The sequence below is a fragment of the Helianthus annuus genome, chromosome 5 (assembly GCF_002127325.2).
Source record: "Helianthus annuus cultivar XRQ/B chromosome 5, HanXRQr2.0-SUNRISE, whole genome shotgun sequence".
NCBI classification, from domain to species: Eukaryota; Viridiplantae; Streptophyta; class Magnoliopsida; order Asterales; family Asteraceae; genus Helianthus; species Helianthus annuus.
The window spans coordinates 175,699,605-175,724,972 of NC_035437.2; the positions used below are offsets into that span (position 1 = coordinate 175,699,605).

Sequence of the window (25,368 nt, forward strand, 5' to 3'; positions counted from 1 at the left end):
CCACGCTACCCACACCATCCCATGCTCCCTGCCCTTGGGCGTTACCACTCCCAATGAGGAGATCTCCATAGGCTCTGCCCCTCCTTTTCACCCTCGCGTTTTAGTCTCTTTCCCTTTGCCCCCTTGCCTTTCACCATCCCTGCTTATTTGTGATGTGGAGGGCAAACCCCCACCCCCCCCCCCCCCCCACCCCCACCCAAAGTCCATGCGTCGCGCCTACGTGACAGGGTTTTATCCCCTTGTCCTTGCCCATAACTCCATTAGTTTATATATAACCATATAGCCTTAATATTTAGGCTTAGACTCGTTAATCCAGTTGTTTATATTAGAAAAGACATCCTCCCTCTTGTCATCTCTCTTACTCCTTGGACCAAATGACTTATCTTTCTCTTTCCGCACACAACTATTGCATATCATGGTGATACTACACGTTATGTCGTTATCATACATATGATTAATATCATATGTTTGCTTCTCACTTGATCGTCAAAGTATGGTTGGATATGGACTCTTCTAACTGGTTTTATGTGTTCGCAACTTGATTCGAGATGTAAAATTGACCCAAGTCATTTTGTATTCAAAGACCCCTAAGATCACTTGATCTAAAAGCTTATTGTTTAATAACAAGCACACCAATATCATCTATTTTTTTATAACAAAAGTGATAGTAAAATTTGTCAATTGACTATATGTTAGCGTATAGTTTCGATAACATCTATATATGATAAAAGAGAAACAGAATGAATAGTGCCAAACTGGTGTCTGGCACCTATTCAATGGACGAAAGTGTGGTGGAGATGAGTTATTGGGCTCTTTTGGGGGTGATGGCCTCATCAGCAACCTTCAACCACGTGTTCCAAGAGAGGGGCATATCTCATCCACGTCTCTTCTTCTTCTCTCACCAGTCATCGCCACCGCCATCCGATTACCGCCGCAACCCTCTCAGATCAACACGACGGTTTACTCAGCCACCACCCTCGCTAGGGTTTCGGTGAGGTGCCGACGACGGTTGTTTCCGGCTACGTCCGTTCGTAGTGTATGTTGAAAACCCTAGGTATTATCTTTTCTTTAGAGCTAAATGTTTTGGGCTAATTCTAGGTGAATTGTTTGGTTTAGATTGATTGCATGTGTATTTACTATCTATAATGTGTTGTGTTCATTAGTCATTTGGTTTTCCTCCACAGTAAATTAGAATGATGATTTTTGAGGTTGGGTGGTCTTTAACCATGTTTTTAGGGTTGTTTAAATTCTGCACACCAGGTGTTTGATAGTTTGTCTATCTTTTTTTTTCAACTTGGTCTTCTCATTGTTGATGGTGTGGTTGTAATATGCTTTTGGGTGTTCTCTCTAAGTTGTATGTATCAATTAAGCTTAAAACATTGCTACTATAGGGTGACTTTTGGGTTTGAATAATTGATGTGTTCTGGTGTCTGAGTTATTTGTAAAAATATGCCATTCAAACTCGACAAGGTTTCTAAATATAAAGCCTTACAAGAAGAAACTGTAAATCTGAAACCAACTACATCACTCATTAGGCCCATAAAAGTTGAAGTAATGCTTAAAAGCTAGCAAAGTTACTACTACTGGGAAAAAAATTATGATCAGTAGGATCTTTACCCAGTGAGCATGTATTCTCATTTAAGATAGAACATTCTTAATTGTTAAAGATAACCATATTTGAGATTGCTATCAAGTATCAACATATACATGAATGAAAAAGATTGACAAGTGGAAGCTTGGTTTTAAAAAGCGCGCCCTAGGCGCGCCGAGGCGCAAGGCGCAACAAGGCGTAGGGTCTGGGGCTTTTTTGCTTCTCGCCTTGTGTAATTACAGGAAGCGACCAAAAGGCGCATTTTTTGATGTTTTTTTGTGGGCTTTTTGGCCTGAGGCGCGCCTCATGTATAACTTAGGCGTTTTACTGCATAAAAATGTTGTACCTTGGGTTTTTTGACTTGTACATGTAATTAAGATGGTATAAAAGCCTTACTTATAGCTATATTTTGGTTAAAGGAAGCTAAAAACCTATGGGATATATAAAAAAAATTATATAAACATCTTGCGCCTCGGGTACGAAAAGCCCACTGCTTTTGCGCTTTGCGCTTCACGCCTCAATTTTAGACCTCGTCGTTTTGTGCGCCTCTCGCTTTTTAAAACCAAGAGTGGAAGGGACCGAGAACCCACTTTACACATGCGGGTCAATGATACTACAAGTATATACATTACAAGTGAAAGCGATGAGAAATCTTGTGAAGCTGGTAACATGCTAATGCCGAAGACTACCATGGCATCAATTACATGTCATAAAATAATATTGAAACCGTTGCTCTTGAACTCAATTACTCTCATAGGTAGGGCCCAAATGATTTCATTGGATTACAAGAGTAATATATACTTATGCGGTTGAGATTCTATGAATACAATGTTATGACCAATGTTTTAAAAACGGGCCAGTTTGTTCATTGTCAGTTTGAAACTGAGCAATCGACATGTGTAATGCATGCGTGGTTTTGCATCGGTTTTATTTTACTTTTCACCGCTTTGTTTAGATTAGAGGCCGCCTGGGTCGTTAGCTGATAACTGAATCAACAACAATCTCGGTTTAACCATTTGGTTCGGCCGGTCTTGATTTGGTTATCATGTTTTCGAGAAGAGCGATATGATTCATTATATGCTTTTTGATCTCCTTTTTGCTTTCTAAATTGCCTTATTTGTAACAGTAGATCTGATTACAGCGTAGTGGTGACGAAACTATGAAGGGAAATAGGATTTTCATATGCTTTTTTATCTTCTTTTTGCTTTCTGAAATAGGATTTGTTATATAATTCTAATTCTACAGTAGTGTAGACACGTTGCAGACATGTGGCAAGTGTGACTGACATAAGGTATACACGTGGCTTTCAAAAACGTGGCCCAATAGAAGAGTACATCACCTGCCAGGTACTAAAATTTATTACATCTCTTCAATAAAAAACAATGACAAATTATTAGTTTTTAATGAAAAAATAGTTGCATCAGAATGCGTTGTAGCTTGCCGATTCTGAAAAACTTATTGATTTGAATTCTACTGTAAGAATGAATTATAATTTGACCAAGTACTCGGGCTTTGTAAGTGACTTGATACTTACTGGCTCTTTATCTTTGCAGATGCTTCGTTAAGAGAGAAATTAATGAAGATTATTGGATCCGATTTCTTTAAAATAGTGCCAGAGGTGATAACCACTTTTGTTGTTGCTGCTGGGAATTATGCATTCCAGGTCAAAGCACAATTACTCCACCTGAACAAATGGTACATTTCTTTGGTTTTTTCTATTAGTTTGATTGATTTATAGAATTGCCGCTGATTTTGGTGTGTGTTATGTATGTGTAATAATGCTCATATGAAAATTGTTAGCTATGTTGAGTAATATATGTATTACATGAATTGGTTTGGTGACACAATGAGTTCTTGGAAGTCACGCCTGTTGACACAGATGCGAAAGTCAGCGTGTCCAAGATCATCAATGGTTACCTTGCTGAAATCGCAAACGAACTGAATACTTCATTGTTAAAGTTTGCTACAGGTGAGGAGCTCAAGGCATTGAAAAGAGAGGTGGAGAAAGATGGCGAAAAGACAATAAAGCGAAGGGGCGGTGATATCAAAACCAATATTTATCAAGATGTTTTCTAGCAAGGACAAAGATAGTGATAACAGGCGTTTGGATACATCATAGAGTCGTTTGTCGTTCGACGAATGCTGAGGAAACAAAGTCGTGCACGCCGACATCGAGGAGCAAGAGGTATTCTTTATTGTTGTTTTAGGATGTTTTGTAAGGAAGAAAGGGAGTTTTGAGGGGATCATATGTTTGTAGAATCAATTAACAACTCATTTCCTTTTACTAACAAGTGGTCCAATTCTTATGTTGTTTCAAATGACCAAAAAAATGGTGTTAAAAGCACAATTTTTGTTACCGTCTCTGTAAGTGTGTTTGGCGCTTTGCTTTATTTTTTATTGCGCAAACTTATAGGTCCAAAGCATGAGACCAGATTTTTTTTAAAATTAATTATGAATAAGATATCCAATAAACTTAAACAATGTGAACAACTCAACCATAGCTGCATGTTTTTTTCTTCAGCAATACCAAACGATGTCGGATGAGGTTTATCGAACGCTTTTTGTACATACGGTTTTCCCGCCGCAACGCGCGGGCGGATATAAACCTAGTTATCTTTATATACCAAATAAATCCAAGTATAATCGAGAAAAATCCAGTTTATGGTTTTTTTATTAGGTTAAATATAAAAAGTCGTCGATATCCACGACCTTCTCTAATAATAAACTACATTATAGATCATTTGACTAATCAGCCAAATCACAATTTAAGATATTTATTATTATTATTATTATTATTATTATTATTATTATTATTATTATTATTATTATTATTATTATTATTCCATATATAAATTTGTAACATTCTTATGCATCGTCACTTGTACCCTATGCTTGGGGGCTATTTCAAAAAAAAAAAAAAAAACCATATATAAATTTGTAACATTCTTATACATCATCACTTGTACCCTATGCTTGGGGGCTATTTCAAAAAAAAAAAAAAAAACCTTGAATTTTCACTTTAAACCTTAAAGTTTTTTCTTTTACATTTTAACCCATTTGAAATTTTTACTTTTAACTCAAACTTTTTCATCTTTTGTAATTTAACACAACACTTTATTATTTACAACTTTCGCCCCTCCATACTTTTTATCTTTCATTTTAAGTTTTTCGTTTTACGTTTCATTTTAAGTTTTGCGAGTTAACATGTCGTAGCGTGCATGTCAGGTTCAACGTTTTTGCTCTATTTTTTTATATTTGACAGACTCGTCGGAACGCGTCCTTTTTTTCCCTTATGAAAACTTCCCCGCAACGGGTGGGTCCTAGATCGACTAAGTTATTATTTTGTACGTTCTACGTTTCTGGTTAATTTCTTCGCATTAAGATACTGTAACGGGTGTGCGTGGTTCAAGGATTTTAGTCTCCTTTTCGTTCAGTGTAATTTTTACCATTTTATCTATTTTATTTTTACGATGTTGAGAGTCGATGTTGTTGTGGCATTGGTGCTACTTGGCACGGTTTTACGAACGTTTTTAACCTATTAAATTTTTTACTAATATTTTCTTTCGGTTTACCCCTATACTTCCTTTACTTAAAAACCATGCATATTTTATGTACAAATATGTATAAATACGATTTGTCTACATTCCGACGTAAACTTTTTTGTAGACGAGTCAGGTCTAATATAATACGTTTTCGTTTAAAGAAACCATTTTTACGTCCATATTTTATGTACGTTTTGGTATAAATTCAAGTTGTTCTACGTTTCCACATAAACTTTTATGGGAAGTGATTCAGGTCAAATATAATATATTTTTTGTATTTATTTTATGTATGTTTCGTAAATTCTTTTCGAACCGAGTGGAGTCAAATTATGGTTTCTTTTTCTCCTCTTTTTTCTGAAAGCTCTAATTAATCCCTTTCGATTACATGTGCATATTTTCCTTCATACCCGTTACGTTTCTATGTATGAGTTGGATCACATATAATACGTTATGATTGTTCGATATGAATTCCATTTACTTTACGTTTGATCCAGTCACAATGCTTATACAGATTACACTGAGTTCAGCTAGATACGTCGAAATATGTGTTTTCATATGGTTAATACATCATATAACATTTGGACTAATCCATTCAATGTTTACGATGTACCCGCACAGCAACGTGAGCGGGTCTTAACCCTAATTATTCTTAACTTCTAAGTGTGCTTAATATGAGAGGATGAGAATACAAGAGAAATTCATACTAGTTATTATTATAAAAATCAACTTGTTTTCATAAATAGCTAATAATCGGTTTTGTACTTGTGTAATTATGATTTATGAAACCCACCCTTGTCTATTGTAGATAGTGGTTTTTTTTTTTTTTTTTGAGTGAAGTAGTATATTATTTATATATAAAATACGGGCCGAGTTACATCAATATCGCAGGTAAGCGAGCAACAAGTTGCGCCGCTATCCCTTTCTGAATAGCAAACCCTAGCCTATTAAAGACAAACCCCTGCCCCCTGTTGATGAGCAACTGCTGTGGACAACCTTTTGGACCCTAGTCAACAAACGGATAGCTTATGGAGCTAGGGAGCCAAAGGTATCGAAGACGAAGGGAACAAATGCATGTTGGTTATCAGCACATGCTTTAGCGTGTTTATCCACCTTTTTAGATTCCGCTTTCCTTATAGCCTGTCCTGCTACAAACCCGCTTTCCCTTAAACCAGCTAAGGGGGAGACTCCTGTGAGATCCACACAAGCATGTTTCCCTCCTGCCCAGCCAAAGACAAGCAGATCCGCTGGTCTCAATGTAGATCTCCCTTCCATCGGATCTGTAAGGAAATTCACAGGGGCCTCCTTCTTGGCCTCCACAAGATAGTGGTTGGGAATAAAATTGGTGTTTCTTGTGACTCAGTTTCAATTCTTACTCTTCTTATTATTTTATGCGGTATCCGGGTGAAGAGCGAATACGGGTGGCGCCGGTTCGACTTGGATGGGAGGCGAGGTTTAACTGATTATTCCACTGTCGTGCTTTCGGGAGGGTGGAGATCGGGTTTCCGCGCATCTGGGAGAGACAAGGGGCTGACGGCGATCGAGTAGTCGACCTTGGCCACAACGCCCGGTATCACTGTGGTTGGCTCGTCGTTCCTTGTCGTTCAAAAAAAAAGATACAAGTCATGTTTATTTTTATTTTATTAATTAATTAATACACGTTTACCTAACATATTATCGCCTTTGCATTTATGGTATATAAATCTGTAAGAATGGTTGGTTAACCGAAATCGAACCGAAATCGAACCGAACTTGTATTGTTAACTATATATAATAGATTTATGTTTTACATTAACCATATAGAGGTTTTTTTTACTAAGATAAACGTATGTTAGTAATAAAAGGATCTTGATGTACATGCTCCTTATTTTGATGAAGAGCTGAGGTGTTATGATCGTAATTTTTTTTGTTGAGAATTACCTTACTTAAACAATTGCACATCGGCACTTTAACTAAAAAGTGTAGTCTTGTATATCTTATAAAAGAAAACCCAAGCTAAGTCCAAACCATGCACGCTCCTAATGCACACCCTTATTTATTTCAAGCCCTACTTGGTTAATTAACCGAAATTAACCAAAACTGACTCCATAACCAAATAACCATAACTAAAGTTCGGTTGCGATTATGGTTATAAAATTCCATAATCGAAACTAGCTGTTATGGTTATGATTAATAGTAAAAAGCAAACAAAACCGACTCATACACATCTCTAATTAAACTCATGTTTAAAACAGACTTGAAACATCAAATCCCAAACTCAAAGTTTTCTTTAAACCAAATTTCATGCTAGATCCTATATCATACCCGAATAGCCATTCTAAATATTTCGGGTTTCAGATATTTCTTTTAAGCAGTGTTGTAAAAATCGTGACCAGTCGGCGATTAATCGCTAGTCGGCCAGTAACTGAGTAATTTTTTGTTAACCAGTCCATTAATTGCTAGTCGGGCCTAGTCGGGCCTTGTCAAATCTAGTCGTCCGGCCAAAAATTGGCGATTCCGGCCAGATTCCGGCAAAAAACCTGTATATTCTGACCAAAATCTCTAAATTCGGTCCAGTTTCCAACCAAACCATGTGAATTCCAACAATTAATCTTGTATACTTAAAAAAATGAGTTCAGTAAGAGTTAAAACCTAGTACTTAAAATATTTATCTATAAAAATGTGTATATTTAAACATAAAACTGAAAATTACATATAAAAAACCCGATCCGAGTAATCCCGATTAATCCCGAGTAATTATGAGTAGTCGACAGTCCCCACTTCACCAATCGATTAACGACTAGCAAGTTCTCCAACTTACTTTAAAGTTCATAACACGTCTCCAAATTAAAAGAAATAAAAAATCAATTTGATAATATCTTTTTTTTTTTTGAACGACAAATTTGGATCACTGACGGACCACTAGAGTATCATCGTGCCACCACAGGAACCACTCGATCATATCCATCTCCACTAGAAGTAATGTCACACCAATTCAGGAGGAAACCCAATAAACATGGGAAAACCCCCTTGTGAGAATCAAACCCAGAACCTATTGGTCCCAAAGCCTTATACCACACCAAGATGCCACTAGGCTGCCAATTTGATAATATCTACGAGTCAACGAACAAACAAAATAAGACACGCCCCCATCGCTTCCCTCCTGGCTCATAGTTAAAACCAAAACTGTATTTTAAAACAATAAAAATGGTGGTTACATGATCTCCAACAAACATACATTTTCATCAACAAAATCTCTAAATTCTTCCCTAAACATCATGCACAATCATCATCAACGCTTAAGGAATCCTTCGCCTGAGGTAACAATTACTAATCACTCATCCAATCTAACCACAATTCGCCGTAATTTCCTACAGATTTAGGGTTTTTACTCCACAATTGATCTAGATAACACTTGTATTGTGTGTATCTATATACGAGATTGATTTTTGTATAACGTGTGAACAACTACAGAGAAATTGGGTTGAAAAATGTTGGAATTGCACCTGTTTAGAGTTGTTCTGGCCTAGGGTTGTGCACAAATGGCTCAATATATCTACTAATAGTTCTGATTACAGTGCTGATTCTGATGATAGTGTTTGTGATCCTATTGGTGCAGGTTAGATGATTAGATTGTTGTTTTTATTGTTTCTATGATGCTGTGTTTTAGAGGTTTGAAAGTTAGGGTTTGATTGGATTGGATTTTATTTGCAGAGGCGTTGTGTTGTCGGTCGAGTGGATCGGGATTTAACGATGAAAAAGGAGATTTGCAGAATGATGGTTATGGTAAAGAGATATCATTTTGTTTTTGTGATTGATGTTTTTTATGGTGTTGATATATGTTTTTGAAGTTAGGTTAGTGGTTTAGGGGCTGTTTGGCAACATCTGAATGGTTAAGTGTTGAACCAGTAAGAGGTCTGAACCATTAAGAGCCTGTATAATGCTTAACCGTTCAGAGGCAAAGGTCTGACCAATTCAGATTAGAGGTCTCAACCATTCAGACTCTGTATAAATCTTAACCATTCAGAGGCAAATGTCTGAACCATTCAGACATCTGCTCGTGAAACAAACAGTCTGAACCATTAAGTGCTGAACCAGTAAGAGGTCTGAACCATTAAGAGCCTCATTAAGAGGTAAACAAACAGCTAGTGTGTTGACTTTTGTGAAGAAAGGGTTGTAAATAGGGCTGTAAACGAACCGAACGAACACGAACAAGGCCATGTTCGTGTTCGTTCGTGAAGGAAATTAACATGTTCGCGAACTGTTCACGAACGCATACCGAACATAAGTTTATGTTCGTGTTCGTTCGTTAAGGAAATTTAGTTGTTCACGAACAGTTCGTGAACACTGGTCTCGAACACAAACGAACGCAAGCAAATAAAAACAAACGCAAACGAACATTTAACTTGAAAATAAAAAAATAAAAATATCGTTCTCCTTAAACATTGAATATAAGTAGTTAAATACAACCATCAAATGATAAATCAAAACACAAGAAGTCTACTAGACCACCAAACGATGAATCAAGTTTAACTAATTTAGACATAATTATCCCCAAAAATGTCTTAGAATGTCCAAATTTTAGCTATAGAAAAAATATGGTTTCAAGTTTTCAATATGTTTAGATAAAAGGTTTATTATTTATTATTTTTTATATAATCAAACAAACACGAACGAACGTAAACAAACATATTACCGAACGTTCACGAACGTAGTCGAACGAACGAGACCTGTGTTCGTGTTTGTGGCACCCCTGGGAAAAATCCACAGTCCTCCTGTTCTAGCACCGCGCTGCTTTGGATCGCTTACCAAATTTCGGGACGAAATTTCCTTTAAGTTGGGGATGATGTGACAACCCGAACTTCCGAGGTTAGTGTCGTTTATTCTGCGACCTTAACTTTCCGTTTCCTCTTTTAATGTGAAACTTATTAGAATGTCATAATTTCGTTACATTTATGTGTGTTATGCTTTCCACTCAACACTTGTAACCTTAGTAAATCCCCTAATCCTAAAACGAAAAGCATGGTTGTTTATGTGGCATAATATAGGATTTAGTGGGCCAATTTTGTGTCGATTATTGTAGCAGAAGAAAGCGTAGATACTTTAAGCCAAACCGGTCCCTTGGTCATTGAAATTGGATATTTTTGCCAATGGGTTCGGCAACCCATTCACTTGGGCTTAAGCCCATTTTATCGACCAAACATGTAACCGCCCAAGTTGTCATTGGAGCACATTATCTATTCCATTGCAAACCCTATTTCTCTCATCATTTGCGCACGGCATAGCAGATCCCTCCCCATTCGAGATAATATCTTGTGCGACCCAAATCTTGGTTAGTGATTCTTGTCCGTTGATTTTTCATATTCGCATGATATTGTGTATATGTGTTTTAAATGAGAATATGATGAATATTATGATAAATGATGTTAGTATAGCTTGTTACCTCGAGATGATGTCCTGACACATGCAGCCAAAGGCATATTTCTTGCAACTGTAGGTTTAATTATGGGCATATGAATGTTGGTTATAACTTCAAACTTATTGGTCAATGTGTATAGAATTTACTAGATGATGATTGATAAATGGCGGTTATGGGTGTGTGTAGTAGTAACCTTGAATTGATAACCATGTGCTAGATATTGTTGATTGAAATTCGTGTATAGGATTGACTTTTGTATGGTTGGTTTAAAAGCACTAGATTCCCTCACTCTTTCTTTCGACTTTTGACTGAGCATCTTTTTCATTAATGCCTTTAGCATCTTTTCAATATCTGACAACATTAAACGTATATAAAAGTCACATGGGTAGTTGATTGTTGTGATGGTATCACTCTCATTGGACCAAAATGCGGCCCAATCACGACATCTTGAGTGTAAATCCCAAATCGGCCAAATAAGGCCAAGTCATCCTAACTCTTTTATTTTGAAGTGATACTTAATGGGTGTTTAGGTGTATGTATAATTTTGATTGACAATTGATGATGCTAAGTGTAACCTAAGCTGCACATAATAAATGAGTCGCTTTCACTTGTCGATGTACCAAAGGGGCCGGCACGTTTAGCTTTGGGCCGACTAGATTTGATTGTATAATACGTGTTTGTCGCACACTCGGATATGTGACGTATTGATTAGTAACTTAATTATTGCATAGGGAGAATCGGTATACCAGCCTAAAGATGAACCGAGCTGCTGTTATGTGCTACTTCGGATAACATGAATTGTAATGTAAATGGGTGCATAATCAGAACACTTATTCTAGGATGATTGTAAACTGTTGTGGGCATGAGTAACCTTTATGACTGGTAGTATGTTGTATGCATTGCTGGAACATTACATGTGTGATATGAGTTGCATGAAGGCTGAGCCGAATAGTTTTATAAGCCCACATTAACAAACTGTTATAATATGTATGTTGAACTGGGACTTGAAGGATGTATTTCCCATGTGATCGAAATGACTAGCATATGTAATGGTTAAGATGCATGTTAAGGTTAAGTGCGTTACATGATCAACTATTGGTTGTTGCGTGACATTATGTGCATGTATTTTGTGTATGCAACTTGTTACGAAATACGCGGTCGGACGTGAATACTAAATTGATTCCTACTGGTAAATTATGGTAGGACGCATTTAATCATTCGATAAACAAGAACATAATCTACCGAGCACTCTAAGGTGAGTTCACTACATTCGAGCATGCGTCCCAGTGGTTGGGGACAGTCAGTGGGTATTCCATGGGGGGAATGAGTCTTTGGGTAAAAACGAGTATATTGGTTAATGATCTCACCTATCATCATTTGTAAGTCCCTCATCGGGTATTAGTTAGTAGCGCTACTTAGGTTTGGCACCCTCACCCCGTGCCTGTAGAGGACGGAGGTGAACTAATGACCCAGTCTGGCCCAGTACTAGATAGGAGTACGTGGGAAGGGCAGTCCGTGAGCCATCCGTGTTTGGAAATGAGATATTAACAATATTACTTGCATTGGTTATTGAACTGTTTTACTTACAACGGGTAACAAACGTTTTCTAAAACTGTGAACTCGCCAGCTTTGTCTGATACACTTGTTACATGCTCGCAGGTCGTTAGGTAGTTCGGAACAGGAACTTGCTGGCTGGAGGGCGTGAGTGGTCATGGTTGCATTAATGGGTTTATCTATCAAACATTTATTTACTATGGATGTTTGGAAAGTATTTACATTATGTTACGTTAACGCTTCCGCTGAACTTGATGGTTTTAGAATTACTTATGATTGGATTTTTTTACTATTAACTGATGAAACGTTATTTTAAGCTTTTGGTTTCAATGTAATTGGTGGCTCATTACTAGTGGTCACACGCCTAACAGGGACACTCCCTAGGTGGTAATTTGAGGGTGTGACAGTTTGGTATCAGAGCCACTGGTTATAGTGAACTTGGTTTTAAAAACGTTTTTATAAAACCAGACTATAACCGAACAGTTCTGAAAACGGGAATACGACCATGACACTCAGCTCCAGATGGCAAGGTTCGTCTTTCTCACTTGATGCATACATTACATGACTAGTGTACACCCGTTTATGATGTAGCATACGGACACACACTCGTCACTATAGCATACTTATATGAACTGCTTGTTTGCATTTTGATGTGTTGTTAGTGTGGCGTAGCCTTGGGATTCTTGTAACCTTGATGTTTTGATAGCCCCTGTTTGATATCTGAGTTTGAAGGACCATTTAACACGAGTTAGGAGGAGCTGAGATGAGCATGCAAATCACAATATTATTGTGGGTGCACACATAATAATAATGTGGGGTGCATGTGAGTCCCAGTGAGGCTTAACAAGTGAAGAAGGGGTTCCGTTCTGTTATTTGGTTGATGTGAAACACAACAGTCTATAGGAGTCATAGTAGTAATTGTCTCCTGCTTGAATGTGATCTTTTCACTTCCCTCTGAAACCGTTCGAATCTCGATGCTATCGAGTATTACCTGAACACCCATCCGAATGCCTAGCGAACTGTGTAGAATGCTAGGTGCTTGTACGAACACCCCTGGGTGGATGTTGCAGCGTCAATGATTGGTCTATACCCCCCCCACTCCTCTCTGTTGTTGGAACTCAATGTGCTGACGTCTTAGCCCCCGAGTGCGATTACATCTGCAACACTCTGGAAACATACCGTGCATTACCCAGTTAACTTGCAAGAACGATGGACAAGAGGATGAGCGTAGAGCCTCACCAACCTCAGTATTAGAACGACCTTGATTTCCGGCAGCGAACATCAGCAATTTGACTTCACTCGAATCTTAAGCGACTTATGAGAGTCAACTCTTACGAATCAATCGGGACATCAACGACGACAATCGACTGTAGTATGAAAGGTGTGACTGTCAGCACAATGAGTAACGCTTTAGGACGTGGCACGGAAAATGTGACAGGATGGACCTTGTTGGTGAAAGGTCGCAGGGCTCCGTTTCGAACAACGACATTAGAGGCAACAGTCATGGCAACATCAAGGTATTCGTAATCGTAGCATGGAAACGAAGGTGGCATTGGCAAGGAATGACTGCTGTTAAGTCAAGACGTCACCAACCCAGGGAACAATGATAGTTTTGGGAGTTCTAGTAGCAGTAGCAACAACACTGGATGTGGTACTCGTGAAGGGTATTTAGGATTGGCATGGGCGATGCCAGGATTGTAACAACATGGTGGCCTACAGGTTCTTAGTAATAAATCGCTTCGTCGTTGTTTTGCTCAACCCTGATACTTCTTGAAACTGAACCTGCTGTGGAATCGGCAGATGGCAAGCCCACTGAAACCTCATATGATTGTTAGAATGCAAACTCGACCTTGTGGGACAATTGTTCGATGTCGACCATCCTTCTACTATCCTTGATAGTTTTGATGCAGTAGTCCGTATGGATTGGTTATCCAGATATCGCGCAGATATACCCTGTGAGGAGAAAACTTTGTGTGGAGAATCATTATTTGTTCTAAAGCATTAGAGTAGTGCAAAACTTAGCGTCATTTCAGCTGTGAAGGCCAGAAGTGTCTACGGAGGGATCACCCTACTACGTTAGCAACTGTTACTGATATTGAGGCTAAGAAAAGGAGGATCGAGGATCCACTAATTGTTCGTGATTCCTCTCAGTTTGCTACCCGGGGAGCTTTGGACTTACTTCCACCACTATTGGGCAGAATCTCAGTTTGATCTCACGACAAGGGCAGCGCTGGTTATTCGTGCTATATACCGTCTTACACCAAGAGGGTTGCAAGGACTATCTACAGGAACTGTTGGACAGGAGTTTTATTGGACATAGTTTTTGTTCGCTTTGGGGAGCCCCAGCTATATATTCGGGGAGATAAAGCCTTTTCATATGTGTACTGATTATCCAGAACTCAACTGGGTGACAATCAAGAACTGTTTGCCTCGACCATGTATTGACGAAAAACCAAGAGGAGAATGTTCCTACAACGACATATCAAACGCAGTGTGGCCTTTACAATGTTGTATTCCATGACCTTTGGTCTAATCATCACACCAGCAGCTTTATTGATCACATGAGTCAACCATGCTTATTGATGACGTGTCAAATTATTTCCAGGAGAAAGGAACATCATGGACGACATATATATCATATTTTAGAGCTCCCGAGGGAGGAGCCATTGCGTGTGAAGTCTTGTTAAATGTAACATCTAGATTCGAGAGATGCGTTTTGATCATGTAACCAACAAAGTGGGAATGCACGTGGATCTTGCTAGAATCCATTTGGTTAGGAACTGACCGACACCAAAAATTCCTTCGGGGATAGAACAATTTCTTGGTTCCGTTGAATACTATCGCAGATTCATCGTGGGGTTTTCGAAAACTGCGCAGCTTTAACCTCTTCAGCAACGGGGTACTCCGAATTCATGGGAGACGAAACAGGGGAACGTCTTTTCAACTTTTGAAACCCAACTCTGCAATGCACTGAGCATCGCTTTTATCCGAGGAAACTGGTGATCTAGTAGCATCCCATGATGGTTCGAAACAGTGTCCCAGTTGCACACTGACGCAACAGGAGAGGGTGATGACTTACGTAGTGGATCTACGAAGGGGATTGCATGAGTCACAATCTGCAGTAGAAACCGTGATCTTTGGATTTAAGTTGGAGGCATACCTGGACGGTACCAAATGCACTACCTAGACCGATCACAAGGGCCTCCCGTGTACCCTTGTTTTGAAAGAACTAAACATGTGATGGCATCACCGGATGGAACTATCGAGTGATTATGACCATGAGGCTTAAACGTGTATTGACCTCGCAACACACCATCGACTCTAATCTATCTGATCAGATTCGCAGTGTTCAAACTGAAGCACTAAAGGAAGAGAATTTTCCAGTTGGGTCCATGCGGGGCATGAAGGAGCAACCTTTGGCAAGTTGGACGACACTTGCTACCTCATGGAACGAATGCGGGTTTCATTATACGACAACTGTAGGGAATTTGTGTGGAGCAAAGCACACGGGCCTCAATATTCTAGTCATCTGGATTTTGATGAGAGACCTTAGGGTATATAAATCTTGTACATATTCCTTTGAGAGAGGCGGCTATCTAAGCATGAGGCGCCGACTCCTGTATCTCTGACTGTTGGGCTATACCGGATTTATGACAGGCAGCACACAAATCCTGTGGCTCACGTCTAGGCGAGAGCGCTGTTTATCACCGCAGGGCAAACAGACAAAGTGAGCAAACCATCCTGGCACTCGAAGATATGCCACGAGCATGCGTGTGATTGACTTTAGTAATAGTTAGCAGTCACCGTAGTAGTATGTAGACAGCTCTGTTGAGACATTGTGTGGACAATAATGTAATCCATGTTGAGTTAATGTGAGTGTCTGACCAAACACAGATCCAGAATTTGTACTCGAACCGCTTGGGAAGATTGTTTCGATAGGAAGTCGCTTGGCGACAACGTGTGACCGTCAGGAAGGCTAATAAACTTGGGGAGCGCTGGAAGTTCGTTGTAGGCGATCGTATCGTGTTGGAAGTCTCACCCTGGGAGGGTGTGGAATGCTTGGGAAGCATGGCGAACTTAACCGACGTCACGTTGAATCATTCGACAGTCTGGGACGAATTGGATAATGTACACGATGTCGTTTATGTCTCAAACCTAAAGAAGCGTCTGTCCAACGCAACACTTGTGATACCCTTGTTGAGAAACCCACTGTTAACGCAGTCAAATTCCAATCGCGAGAGTTCGTTGGGACTCAAGGCATGGACTGGAGTTCAGGAAGGAACGCAACCTGGTAAAACTTTAGCATCCTCACTGGTTCAGGCGGTTGAATCAACTTTTGCTGGCATTGGTAAATTTCGGGACGAAATTTCCTTTCAAGTTGGGGATGATGTGGCACCCCTGGGAAAAATCCACAGTCCTCCTGTTCTAGCACCGCGCTGCTTTGGATCGCTTACCAAATTTCGGGACGAAATTTCCTTTAAGTTGGGGATGATGTGACAACCCGAACTTCCGAGGTTAGTGTCGTTTATTCTGCGACCTTAACTTTCCGTTTCCTCTTTTAATGTGAAACTTATTAGAATGTCATAATTTCGTTACATTTATGTGTGTTATGCTTTCCACTCAACACTTGTAACCTTAGTAAATCCCCTAATCCTAAAACGAAAAGCATGGTTGTTTATGTGGCATAATATAGGATTTAGTGGGCCAATTTTGTGTCGATTATTGTAGCAGAAGAAAGCGTAGATACTTTAAGCCAAACCGGTCCCTTGGTCATTGAAATTGGATATTTTTGCCAATGGGTTCGGCAACCCATTCACTTGGGCTTAAGCCCATTTTATCGACCAAACATGTAACCGCCCAAGTTGTCATTGGAGCACATTATCTATTCCATTGCAAACCCTATTTCTCTCATCATTTGCGCACGGCATAGCAGATCCCTCCCCATTCGAGATAATATCTTGTGCGACCCAAATCTTGGTTAGTGATTCTTGTCCGTTGATTTTTCATATTCGCATGATATTGTGTATATGTGTTTTAAATGAGAATATGATGAATATTATGATAAATGATGTTAGTATAGCTTGTTACCTCGAGATGATGTCCTGACACATGCAGCCAAAGGCATATTTCTTGCAACTGTAGGTTTAATTATGGGCATATGAATGTTGGTTATAACTTCAAACTTATTGGTCAATGTGTATAGAATTTACTAGATGATGATTGATAAATGGCGGTTATGGGTGTGTGTAGTAGTAACCTTGAATTGATAACCATGTGCTAGATATTGTTGATTGAAATTCGTGTATAGGATTGACTTTTGTATGGTTGGTTTAAAAGCACTAGATTCCCTCACTCTTTCTTTCGACTTTTGACTGAGCATCTTTTTCATTAATGCCTTTAGCATCTTTTCAATATCTGACAACATTAAACGTATATAAAAGTCACATGGGTAGTTGATTGTTGTGATGGTATCACTCTCATTGGACCAAAATGCGGCCCAATCACGACATCTTGAGTGTAAATCCCAAATCGGCCAAATAAGGCCAAGTCATCCTAACTCTTTTATTTTGAAGTGATACTTAATGGGTGTTTAGGTGTATGTATAATTTTGATTGACAATTGATGATGCTAAGTGTAACCTAAGCTGCACATAATAAATGAGTCGCTTTCACTTGTCGATGTACCAAAGGGGCCGGCACGTTTAGCTTTGGGCCGACTAGATTTGATTGTATAATACGTGTTTGTCGCACACTCGGATATGTGACGTATTGATTAGTAACTTAATTATTGCATAGGGAGAATCGGTATACCAGCCTAAAGATGAACCGAGCTGCTGTTATGTGCTACTTCGGATAACATGAATTGTAATGTAAATGGGTGCATAATCAGAACACTTATTCTAGGATGATTGTAAACTGTTGTGGGCATGAGTAACCTTTATGACTGGTAGTATGTTGTATGCATTGCTGGAACATTACATGTGTGATATGAGTTGCATGAAGGCTGAGCCGAATAGTTTTATAAGCCCACATTAACAAACTGTTATAATATGTATGTTGAACTGGGACTTGAAGGATGTATTTCCCATGTGATCGAAATGACTAGCATATGTAATGGTTAAGATGCATGTTAAGGTTAAGTGCGTTACATGATCAACTATTGGTTGTTGCGTGACATTATGTGCATGTATTTTGTGTATGCAACTTGTTACGAAATACGCGGTCGGACGTGAATACTAAATTGATTCCTACTGGTAAATTATGGTAGGACGCATTTAATCATTCGATAAACAAGAACATAATCTACCGAGCACTCTAAGGTGAGTTCACTACATTCGAGCATGCGTCCCAGTGGTTGGGGACAGTCAGTGGGTATTCCATGGGGGGAATGAGTCTTTGGGTAAAAACGAGTATATTGGTTAATGATCTCACCTATCATCATTTGTAAGTCCCTCATCGGGTATTAGTTAGTAGCGCTACTTAGGTTTGGCACCCTCACCCCGTGCCTGTAGAGGACGGAGGTGAACTAATGACCCAGTCTGGCCCAGTACTAGATAGGAGTACGTGGGAAGGGCAGTCCGTGAGCCATCCGTGTTTGGAAATGAGATATTAACAATATTACTTGCATTGGTTATTGAACTGTTTTACTTACAACGGGTAACAAACGTTTTCTAAAACTGTGAACTCGCCAGCTTTGTCTGATACACTTGTTACATGCTCGCAGGTCGTTAGGTAGTTCGGAACAGGAACTTGCTGGCTGGAGGGCGTGAGTGGTCATGGTTGCATTAATGGGTTTATCTATCAAACATTTATTTACTATGGATGTTTGGAAAGTATTTACATTATGTTACGTTAACGCTTCCGCTGAACTTGATGGTTTTAGAATTACTTATGATTGGATTTTTTTACTATTAACTGATGAAACGTTATTTTAAGCTTTTGGTTTCAATGTAATTGGTGGCTCATTACTAGTGGTCACACGCCTAACAGGGACACTCCCTAGGTGGTAATTTGAGGGTGTGACAGTTTGGTATCAGAGCCACTGGTTATAGTGAACTTGGTTTTAAAAACGTTTTTATAAAACCAGACTATAACCGAACAGTTCTGAAAACGGGAATACGACCATGACACTCAGCTCCAGATGGCAAGGTTCGTCTTTCTCACTTGATGCATACATTACATGACTAGTGTACACCCGTTTATGATGTAGCATACGGACACACACTCGTCACTATAGCATACTTATATGAACTGCTTGTTTGCATTTTGATGTGTTGTTAGTGTGGCGTAGCCTTGGGATTCTTGTAACCTTGATGTTTTGATAGCCCCTGTTTGATATCTGAGTTTGAAGGACCATTTAACACGAGTTAGGAGGAGCTGAGATGAGCATGCAAATCACAATATTATTGTGGGTGCACACATAATAATAATGTGGGGTGCATGTGAGTCCCAGTGAGGCTTAACAAGTGAAGAAGGGGTTCCGTTCTGTTATTTGGTTGATGTGAAACACAACAGTCTATAGGAGTCATAGTAGTAATTGTCTCCTGCTTGAATGTGATCTTTTCACTTCCCTCTGAAACCGTTCGAATCTCGATGCTATCGAGTATTACCTGAACACCCATCCGAATGCCTAGCGAACTGTGTAGAATGCTAGGTGCTTGTACGAACACCCCTGGGTGGATGTTGCAGCGTCAATGATTGGTCTATACCCCCCCACTCCTCTCTGTTGTTGGAACTCAATGTGCTGACGTCTTAGCCCCCGAGTGCGATTACATCTGCAACACTCTGGAAACATACCGTGCATTACCCAGTTAACTTGCAAGAACGATGGACAAGAGGATGAGCGTAGAGCCTCACCAACCTCAGTATTAGAACGACCTTGATTTCCGGCAGCGAACATCAGCAATTTGACTTCACTCGAATCTTAAGCGACTTATGAGAGTCAACTCTTACGAATCAATCGGGACATCAACGACGACAATCGACTGTAGTATGAAAGGTGTGACTGTCAGCACAATGAGTAACGCTTTAGGACGTGGCACGGAAAATGTGACAGGATGGACCTTGTTGGTGAAAGGTCGCAGGGCTCCGTTTCGAACAACGACATTAGAGGCAACAGTCATGGCAACATCAAGGTATTCGTAATCGTAGCATGGAAACGAAGGTGGCATTGGCAAGGAATGACTGCTGTTAAGTCAAGACGTCACCAACCCAGGGAACAATGATAGTTTTGGGAGTTCTAGTAGCAGTAGCAACAACACTGGATGTGGTACTCGTGAAGGGTATTTAGGATTGGCATGGGCGATGCCAGGATTGTAACAACATGGTGGCCTACAGGTTCTTAGTAATAAATCGCTTCGTCGTTGTTTTGCTCAACCCTGATACTTCTTGAAACTGAACCTGCTGTGGAATCGGCAGATGGCAAGCCCACTGAAACCTCATATGATTGTTAGAATGCAAACTCGACCTTGTGGGACAATTGTTCGATGTCGACCATCCTTCTACTATCCTTGATAGTTTTGATGCAGTAGTCCGTATGGATTGGTTATCCAGATATCGCGCAGATATACCCTGTGAGGAGAAAACTTTGTGTGGAGAATCATTATTTGTTCTAAAGCATTAGAGTAGTGCAAAACTTAGCGTCATTTCAGCTGTGAAGGCCAGAAGTGTCTACGGAGGGATCACCCTACTACGTTAGCAACTGTTACTGATATTGAGGCTAAGAAAAGGAGGATCGAGGATCCACTAATTGTTCGTGATTCCTCTCAGTTTGCTACCCGGGGAGCTTTGGACTTACTTCCACCACTATTGGGCAGAATCTCAGTTTGATCTCACGACAAGGGCAGCGCTGGTTATTCGTGCTATATACCGTCTTACACCAAGAGGGTTGCAAGGACTATCTACGACAAGAGCTTTGTGTATAAGTTTGAAGACAGCTTTTGTTAGAGTTGTTAACACTTAGGATACAGTTGGATATATTATCGTAAATACTAAATAGGGAATTAAATTTTCAAAGAAAACTGCAGAATTATGTGATAAATTGATTCGAATCACGTGGTCTCGTTGCTGTTTCCTTTTTGACATCAGGAGCTTTTCCCAGGTCAAGAAGAAGGAAATCGGAGACATTTAAAGCACAACTTATTGACTCAAAGGAACTCAGGTTATATACTTATATATGATTCACGAATCACACACCGAGTCACGTTATTCGGCTTCTGTTATCATCAACGCCAATCTAGTTAAATCACCTACGCCTTAAAACTTTTAAATTGCTGATTATTAATTCTAATGTTGTTAAGGGTATCTGCTAATACTTGGAATGTTGGAGGTGAACTTCCACCAGAAGACCTCGATATCCGAGACTGGCTCGATACGGACTGCCCTGCAGACATATATGTGATTGGGTACGTATCGCTTTGAATTTACATATTATTGCGTGAAATATTATTTATATAATGTTCCTTTTTTTAATAAAGCAATTTACAAAGTTGTACATGCTTGAATATACTATGGGTGAATTTATAAACGGTTCAATCCGTTTCATTTTTAGCTATATCCTTATATGTTATATATACCCATCTGAGATTATAGCATTAAACGTTACTCAAGTTGACCCGATTCACATAAAATGGGTAGATACTGATGGACTAATAGTAAAAGTAAGAGTAAAATGCCATTTTCGTCCCTGAGGTTTGGCCACTTTTGCGACTTTCGTCCAAAGGTTTGTTTTTTCACATCTAGATCCAAAAGGTTTGAAATCTTGTCATTTTCATCCAACTCGTTAACTCCGTCCATTTTTCTCTGTAAAATGAGGGGCATTTATGTCTTTTTAGTCATTATGTATTAAAATAAAAAACACTATAAAAAGATCCACCTCTGTTTACTTTCTCCCCATCTAAACCCTTTAATCATCACAAAAAAGTATAAAAAGACGAAAATACCCCTGACTTAACGTTAAAATATGGATGGAGTTAACGTTTTGGATGAAAATGGGAAGATTTCAAACCTTTTGGATCCAGATGCGGAAAGATATATCTCAGGGACGAAAATGGCATTTACTCTCAGGGACGAAAATGGCATTTCTCTGTCAAATGAGGGGCATTTATGTCTTTTACTCTTTAACAATCATTCTTTCGTTGCAGTTTTCAAGAAATCATACCATTAAATGCCGGCAATATTTTTGGCTCTGAAGATGACCGTCCGATTCCTATATGGGAAAACATCATTCGTGAAACGTTAAATAATATTCAACCCGTAAAAACAAAATTCAAATGTTACAGTGACCCCTCTTCTCCATCAAGATATAAACCATCTCATTATGCTCCAAAAACAAAACATGAAATAGTGCTAGAAAGTGATAGCGACACCGGGGACCAAATACGCACATTTAACGATTCTGTAACAACAGATTCTAAAGAAAAAGTAGAAGAATATGTTGATTCATTCAAAGATTCCAGTACTTTCGAAAATGATCATCTTTTAGAGGAGTATTTGACTGATGTTAACAAAGTCAAACCAGAGGTCAAGTGGCTTGCGAAACTGGATATTGACTCCGTTATGTACCAAAAACGAAAACCACAATATGTGAGAATCGTAAGCAAGCAAATGGTTGGTGTTTTTATTACCATTTGGGTTCATAGAAGCTTGCGGAAGCATATACAGAACGTGCATGTATCAACCGTTGGCGTCGGTGTAATGGGCTACATAGGTAACAAGGTTCGTTTCTTCTTTCTTTTTGAACTTTTAGCATAAATTTCTTGAAATAAAAGTTATCGTTTTTTTTTTTTTTTTTTTTTTTTTTTTTTTGCCAATGATCTCTAGATCAAGTGGTGTTGGGTTTGTATTTCTCTTGAGAGATGCAGGTTCGACTACCACTTGGTGCAGAGTGAGGCATTGGTGGGCAATGATAGGAGACCCAGGGAAACCTGGGTTGGATCCTTGAGCTAAACGGGTTTTACCGGTAATTTCACCGTCGTGCCTACGGGCGGGTGGGTTACTGGGTTTTCCCCGGAATTGGTGGTGGACTCGGGTTACTCTCGGAGTACTCCGTTTGTCCAGTGGGTACCCCGAGAGTGCTCGGGATTGAGTTTGTTGGCCGTTCAAAAAAAAAAAAAAGTTATCGTTTTTTTTTTTTTTTTTCAGGGGTCCATATCAGTGAGTATGTCTATATATCAGACGAATTTCTGTTTCATATGCACTCATTTAACGTCTGGTGAGAGGGACATTGATATTGTTAAAAGGAATGCCGATGTGGATGAAATATATAAAAGAACGCGTTTTAATTCAATGTCAAATGCTGCAGTTCCAAGGAGCATTAAGGATCATGAGTAAGTACAGGATTTAAATATATTTGTTTTCTCTGTTATTGCTTATTTCATGTTTAAAGCTTACAAATTGATTTTGTAATTTTTAGGCGAATTATATGGTTGGGTGATCTTAATTACCGCTTTAATTTGTCGTACGAGGAAACACGCGATTTGATTTCCAAAAATGCATGGTCCAAGTTGCTAGAGAGTGATCAAGTAAGTTATGATATTACTATATTAGTAACTTTGATTTTCTTGTATAAATCGATTATGAGGTTGTATGCGTTAAAAATACACGTTGAAAAACTTTTGACCCCTTTGGCCCGTTTCATTTTTATCCAAAATTCTTAGATTTTACCCATTTGACCCGTTAGCTAACAAAATACAAACCGACCTGACCCGGGAAGAAATTGCGAACCGTAGCTAACGAGCGCATCGAAGTTTTTCCTTATAAATTTTGAGATTATTTAATAACGTTACGATAAATTTGTAGCTAAGACTAGGAGGTGCGTTTGACGGGTGGACAGAAGGCGCGTTAAATTTTCCACCGACTTACAAATACGAGCCGAATTCAGATAAATATTATGGCGAGGATCCTAAAGTTGGTAGGCGTACGCCCGCATGGTATGAGTTTTCTTTAGAATATGTTATATTTTGTATTGTTAATTATTCTTATGAATTAATCTTTTGTTTAATTGGACACTTATATTCAGGTGTGACCGTATACTTTCATATGGGAAGGGGATGCGGCAACTGAGCTACAAACGGGCTGAGATTAAACTCTCGGATCATAGGCCCGTTTCTGCATCGTATATAATAGAAGTTGAAGTGTTTTCTTTAAAAAAGTTACAACGGGCCCTTACATTTACCAATGCGGAAATGGAAAACTATGGATCGACCTATTTCAAAATGGTTTAGGGTCAGAACGGGTCTTTTTTTTGTGTACAGGTTAGGTTGGTTTGTCCGAATTACTTTTTTGTCAAAATTTAATTATTTTTTCAATAAGTATCGTATTTTCAAGAAGAGTTAACTTTCGTTTTGCTCCCTGTGGTTTGGTCATTTTAACGGTTTCGCTCCAATAGTTTAAAAATAGCCATTTTCCTCCCTGATCTTTCGAGTTTGTCGCCAGTTTGCTCCCTGGCTCTGACTCGGCTAAAACGTTCAATTAAAAGTAGGGGTATTTCGGTAGTTTACTCCCTGGCTCTAACTCAATTAAAACGTTTAGTTAAAACTAAAAGTCGCGGTAGTCGTGGTCGGCAGGTGGTAGTTGCAGGTGGTGGTGGATGGTGGTGGCCGGTAGAAAGAGTGGTTGGAAAGATGAGGGATCATAGATACATAAAATTACCAAAATACCCTTCTAGTTAATGGATTTTTTGGATGGAGTTAGAGGCGGGGAGCAAAATGACGATAAGTTAGAAAAATCAGGGAGGGAAATGGCTATTTTTAAACTATTGGGGCAAAACCGTTAAAATGGCCAAATCACAGGGAGCAAAATGGAAGTTAACTCTTTCAAGAATATGATTTAAGATGTATTCAATTAAATAACAAATTTTATTACATTGTAAAACATTCTGACATGGATTTTCTACTGTGCAGGGTGCATACAACTGTAATAACTACCCGATTCATTCACATGTTGAAACATGATATGTTTTGGAGTCGAAGCTTTCGGTTATTTATATATTTTTCTGATGGCATTGCATCATTCATCATTAGTCGAAAATTTGGTTGCTAAGTATGTGATATTTCATTATTTTCCTTCAAAAAGGTTCTTAAAAAAGTTAACTGCCTGTGTGATTGTTATCATGTTATGGTTTTTTTTTTTTTCTTTACGGCTAACTCACACAACCTTTGAAGATAACGCCTATACGTTTTGCTTTAATTGGATGCTAAAAATTGTTGATTCTTTACGTTGTATTGAACATAATAAACCTCGTGTTTGGAAAAGAGTGGGGGAGTTAATAAGAATTTCGTCAATATC

General features: G+C 39.0%; 1 protein-coding gene and 3 long non-coding RNA genes across 5 annotated transcripts; all 4 read left to right on the top strand.

Annotated features, from left to right (window-relative positions):
• Window positions 1-657: 657 nt before the first annotated feature.
• On the top strand, window positions 658-3,952 carry LOC110942342. The gene is made up of 4 exons (XR_002594764.2): window positions 658-1,054; window positions 2,845-2,937; window positions 3,145-3,286; window positions 3,551-3,952. It is a non-coding gene; the product is annotated as an uncharacterized LOC110942342 (long non-coding RNA).
• Window positions 3,953-8,259: 4,307 nt separating this feature from the next.
• LOC110942341 (type I inositol polyphosphate 5-phosphatase 1) lies at window positions 8,260-25,177 on the top strand. 2 transcript variants are annotated; one of them, XM_035990434.1, is made up of 11 exons: window positions 8,260-8,429; window positions 8,584-8,728; window positions 8,824-8,895; window positions 21,169-21,241; window positions 21,381-21,485; window positions 22,224-22,797; window positions 23,224-23,408; window positions 23,495-23,603; window positions 23,881-24,011; window positions 24,101-24,340; window positions 24,984-25,177. In XM_035990434.1, exons 1-10 carry the CDS (start codon window positions 8,328-8,330, stop codon window positions 24,303-24,305), a joined length of 1,701 nt encoding a protein of 566 aa, XP_035846327.1. In that variant the 5' UTR covers window positions 8,260-8,327; the 3' UTR covers window positions 24,306-24,340; window positions 24,984-25,177. The 2 variants fall into 2 exon arrangements, with proteins under 2 accessions (XP_035846327.1, XP_022039787.1); XM_022184095.2 differs by having other exon boundaries at window positions 24,101-24,335.
• LOC118492434 lies at window positions 9,733-12,221 on the top strand. Its single transcript, XR_004893689.1, has 3 exons — window positions 9,733-10,441; window positions 11,732-11,783; window positions 12,188-12,221. It is a non-coding gene; the product is annotated as an uncharacterized LOC118492434 (long non-coding RNA).
• Window positions 16,603-18,839, top strand: LOC118492435. The gene is made up of 3 exons (XR_004893690.1): window positions 16,603-17,059; window positions 18,350-18,401; window positions 18,806-18,839. It is a non-coding gene; the product is annotated as an uncharacterized LOC118492435 (long non-coding RNA).
• Window positions 25,178-25,368: the final 191 nt, after the last annotated feature.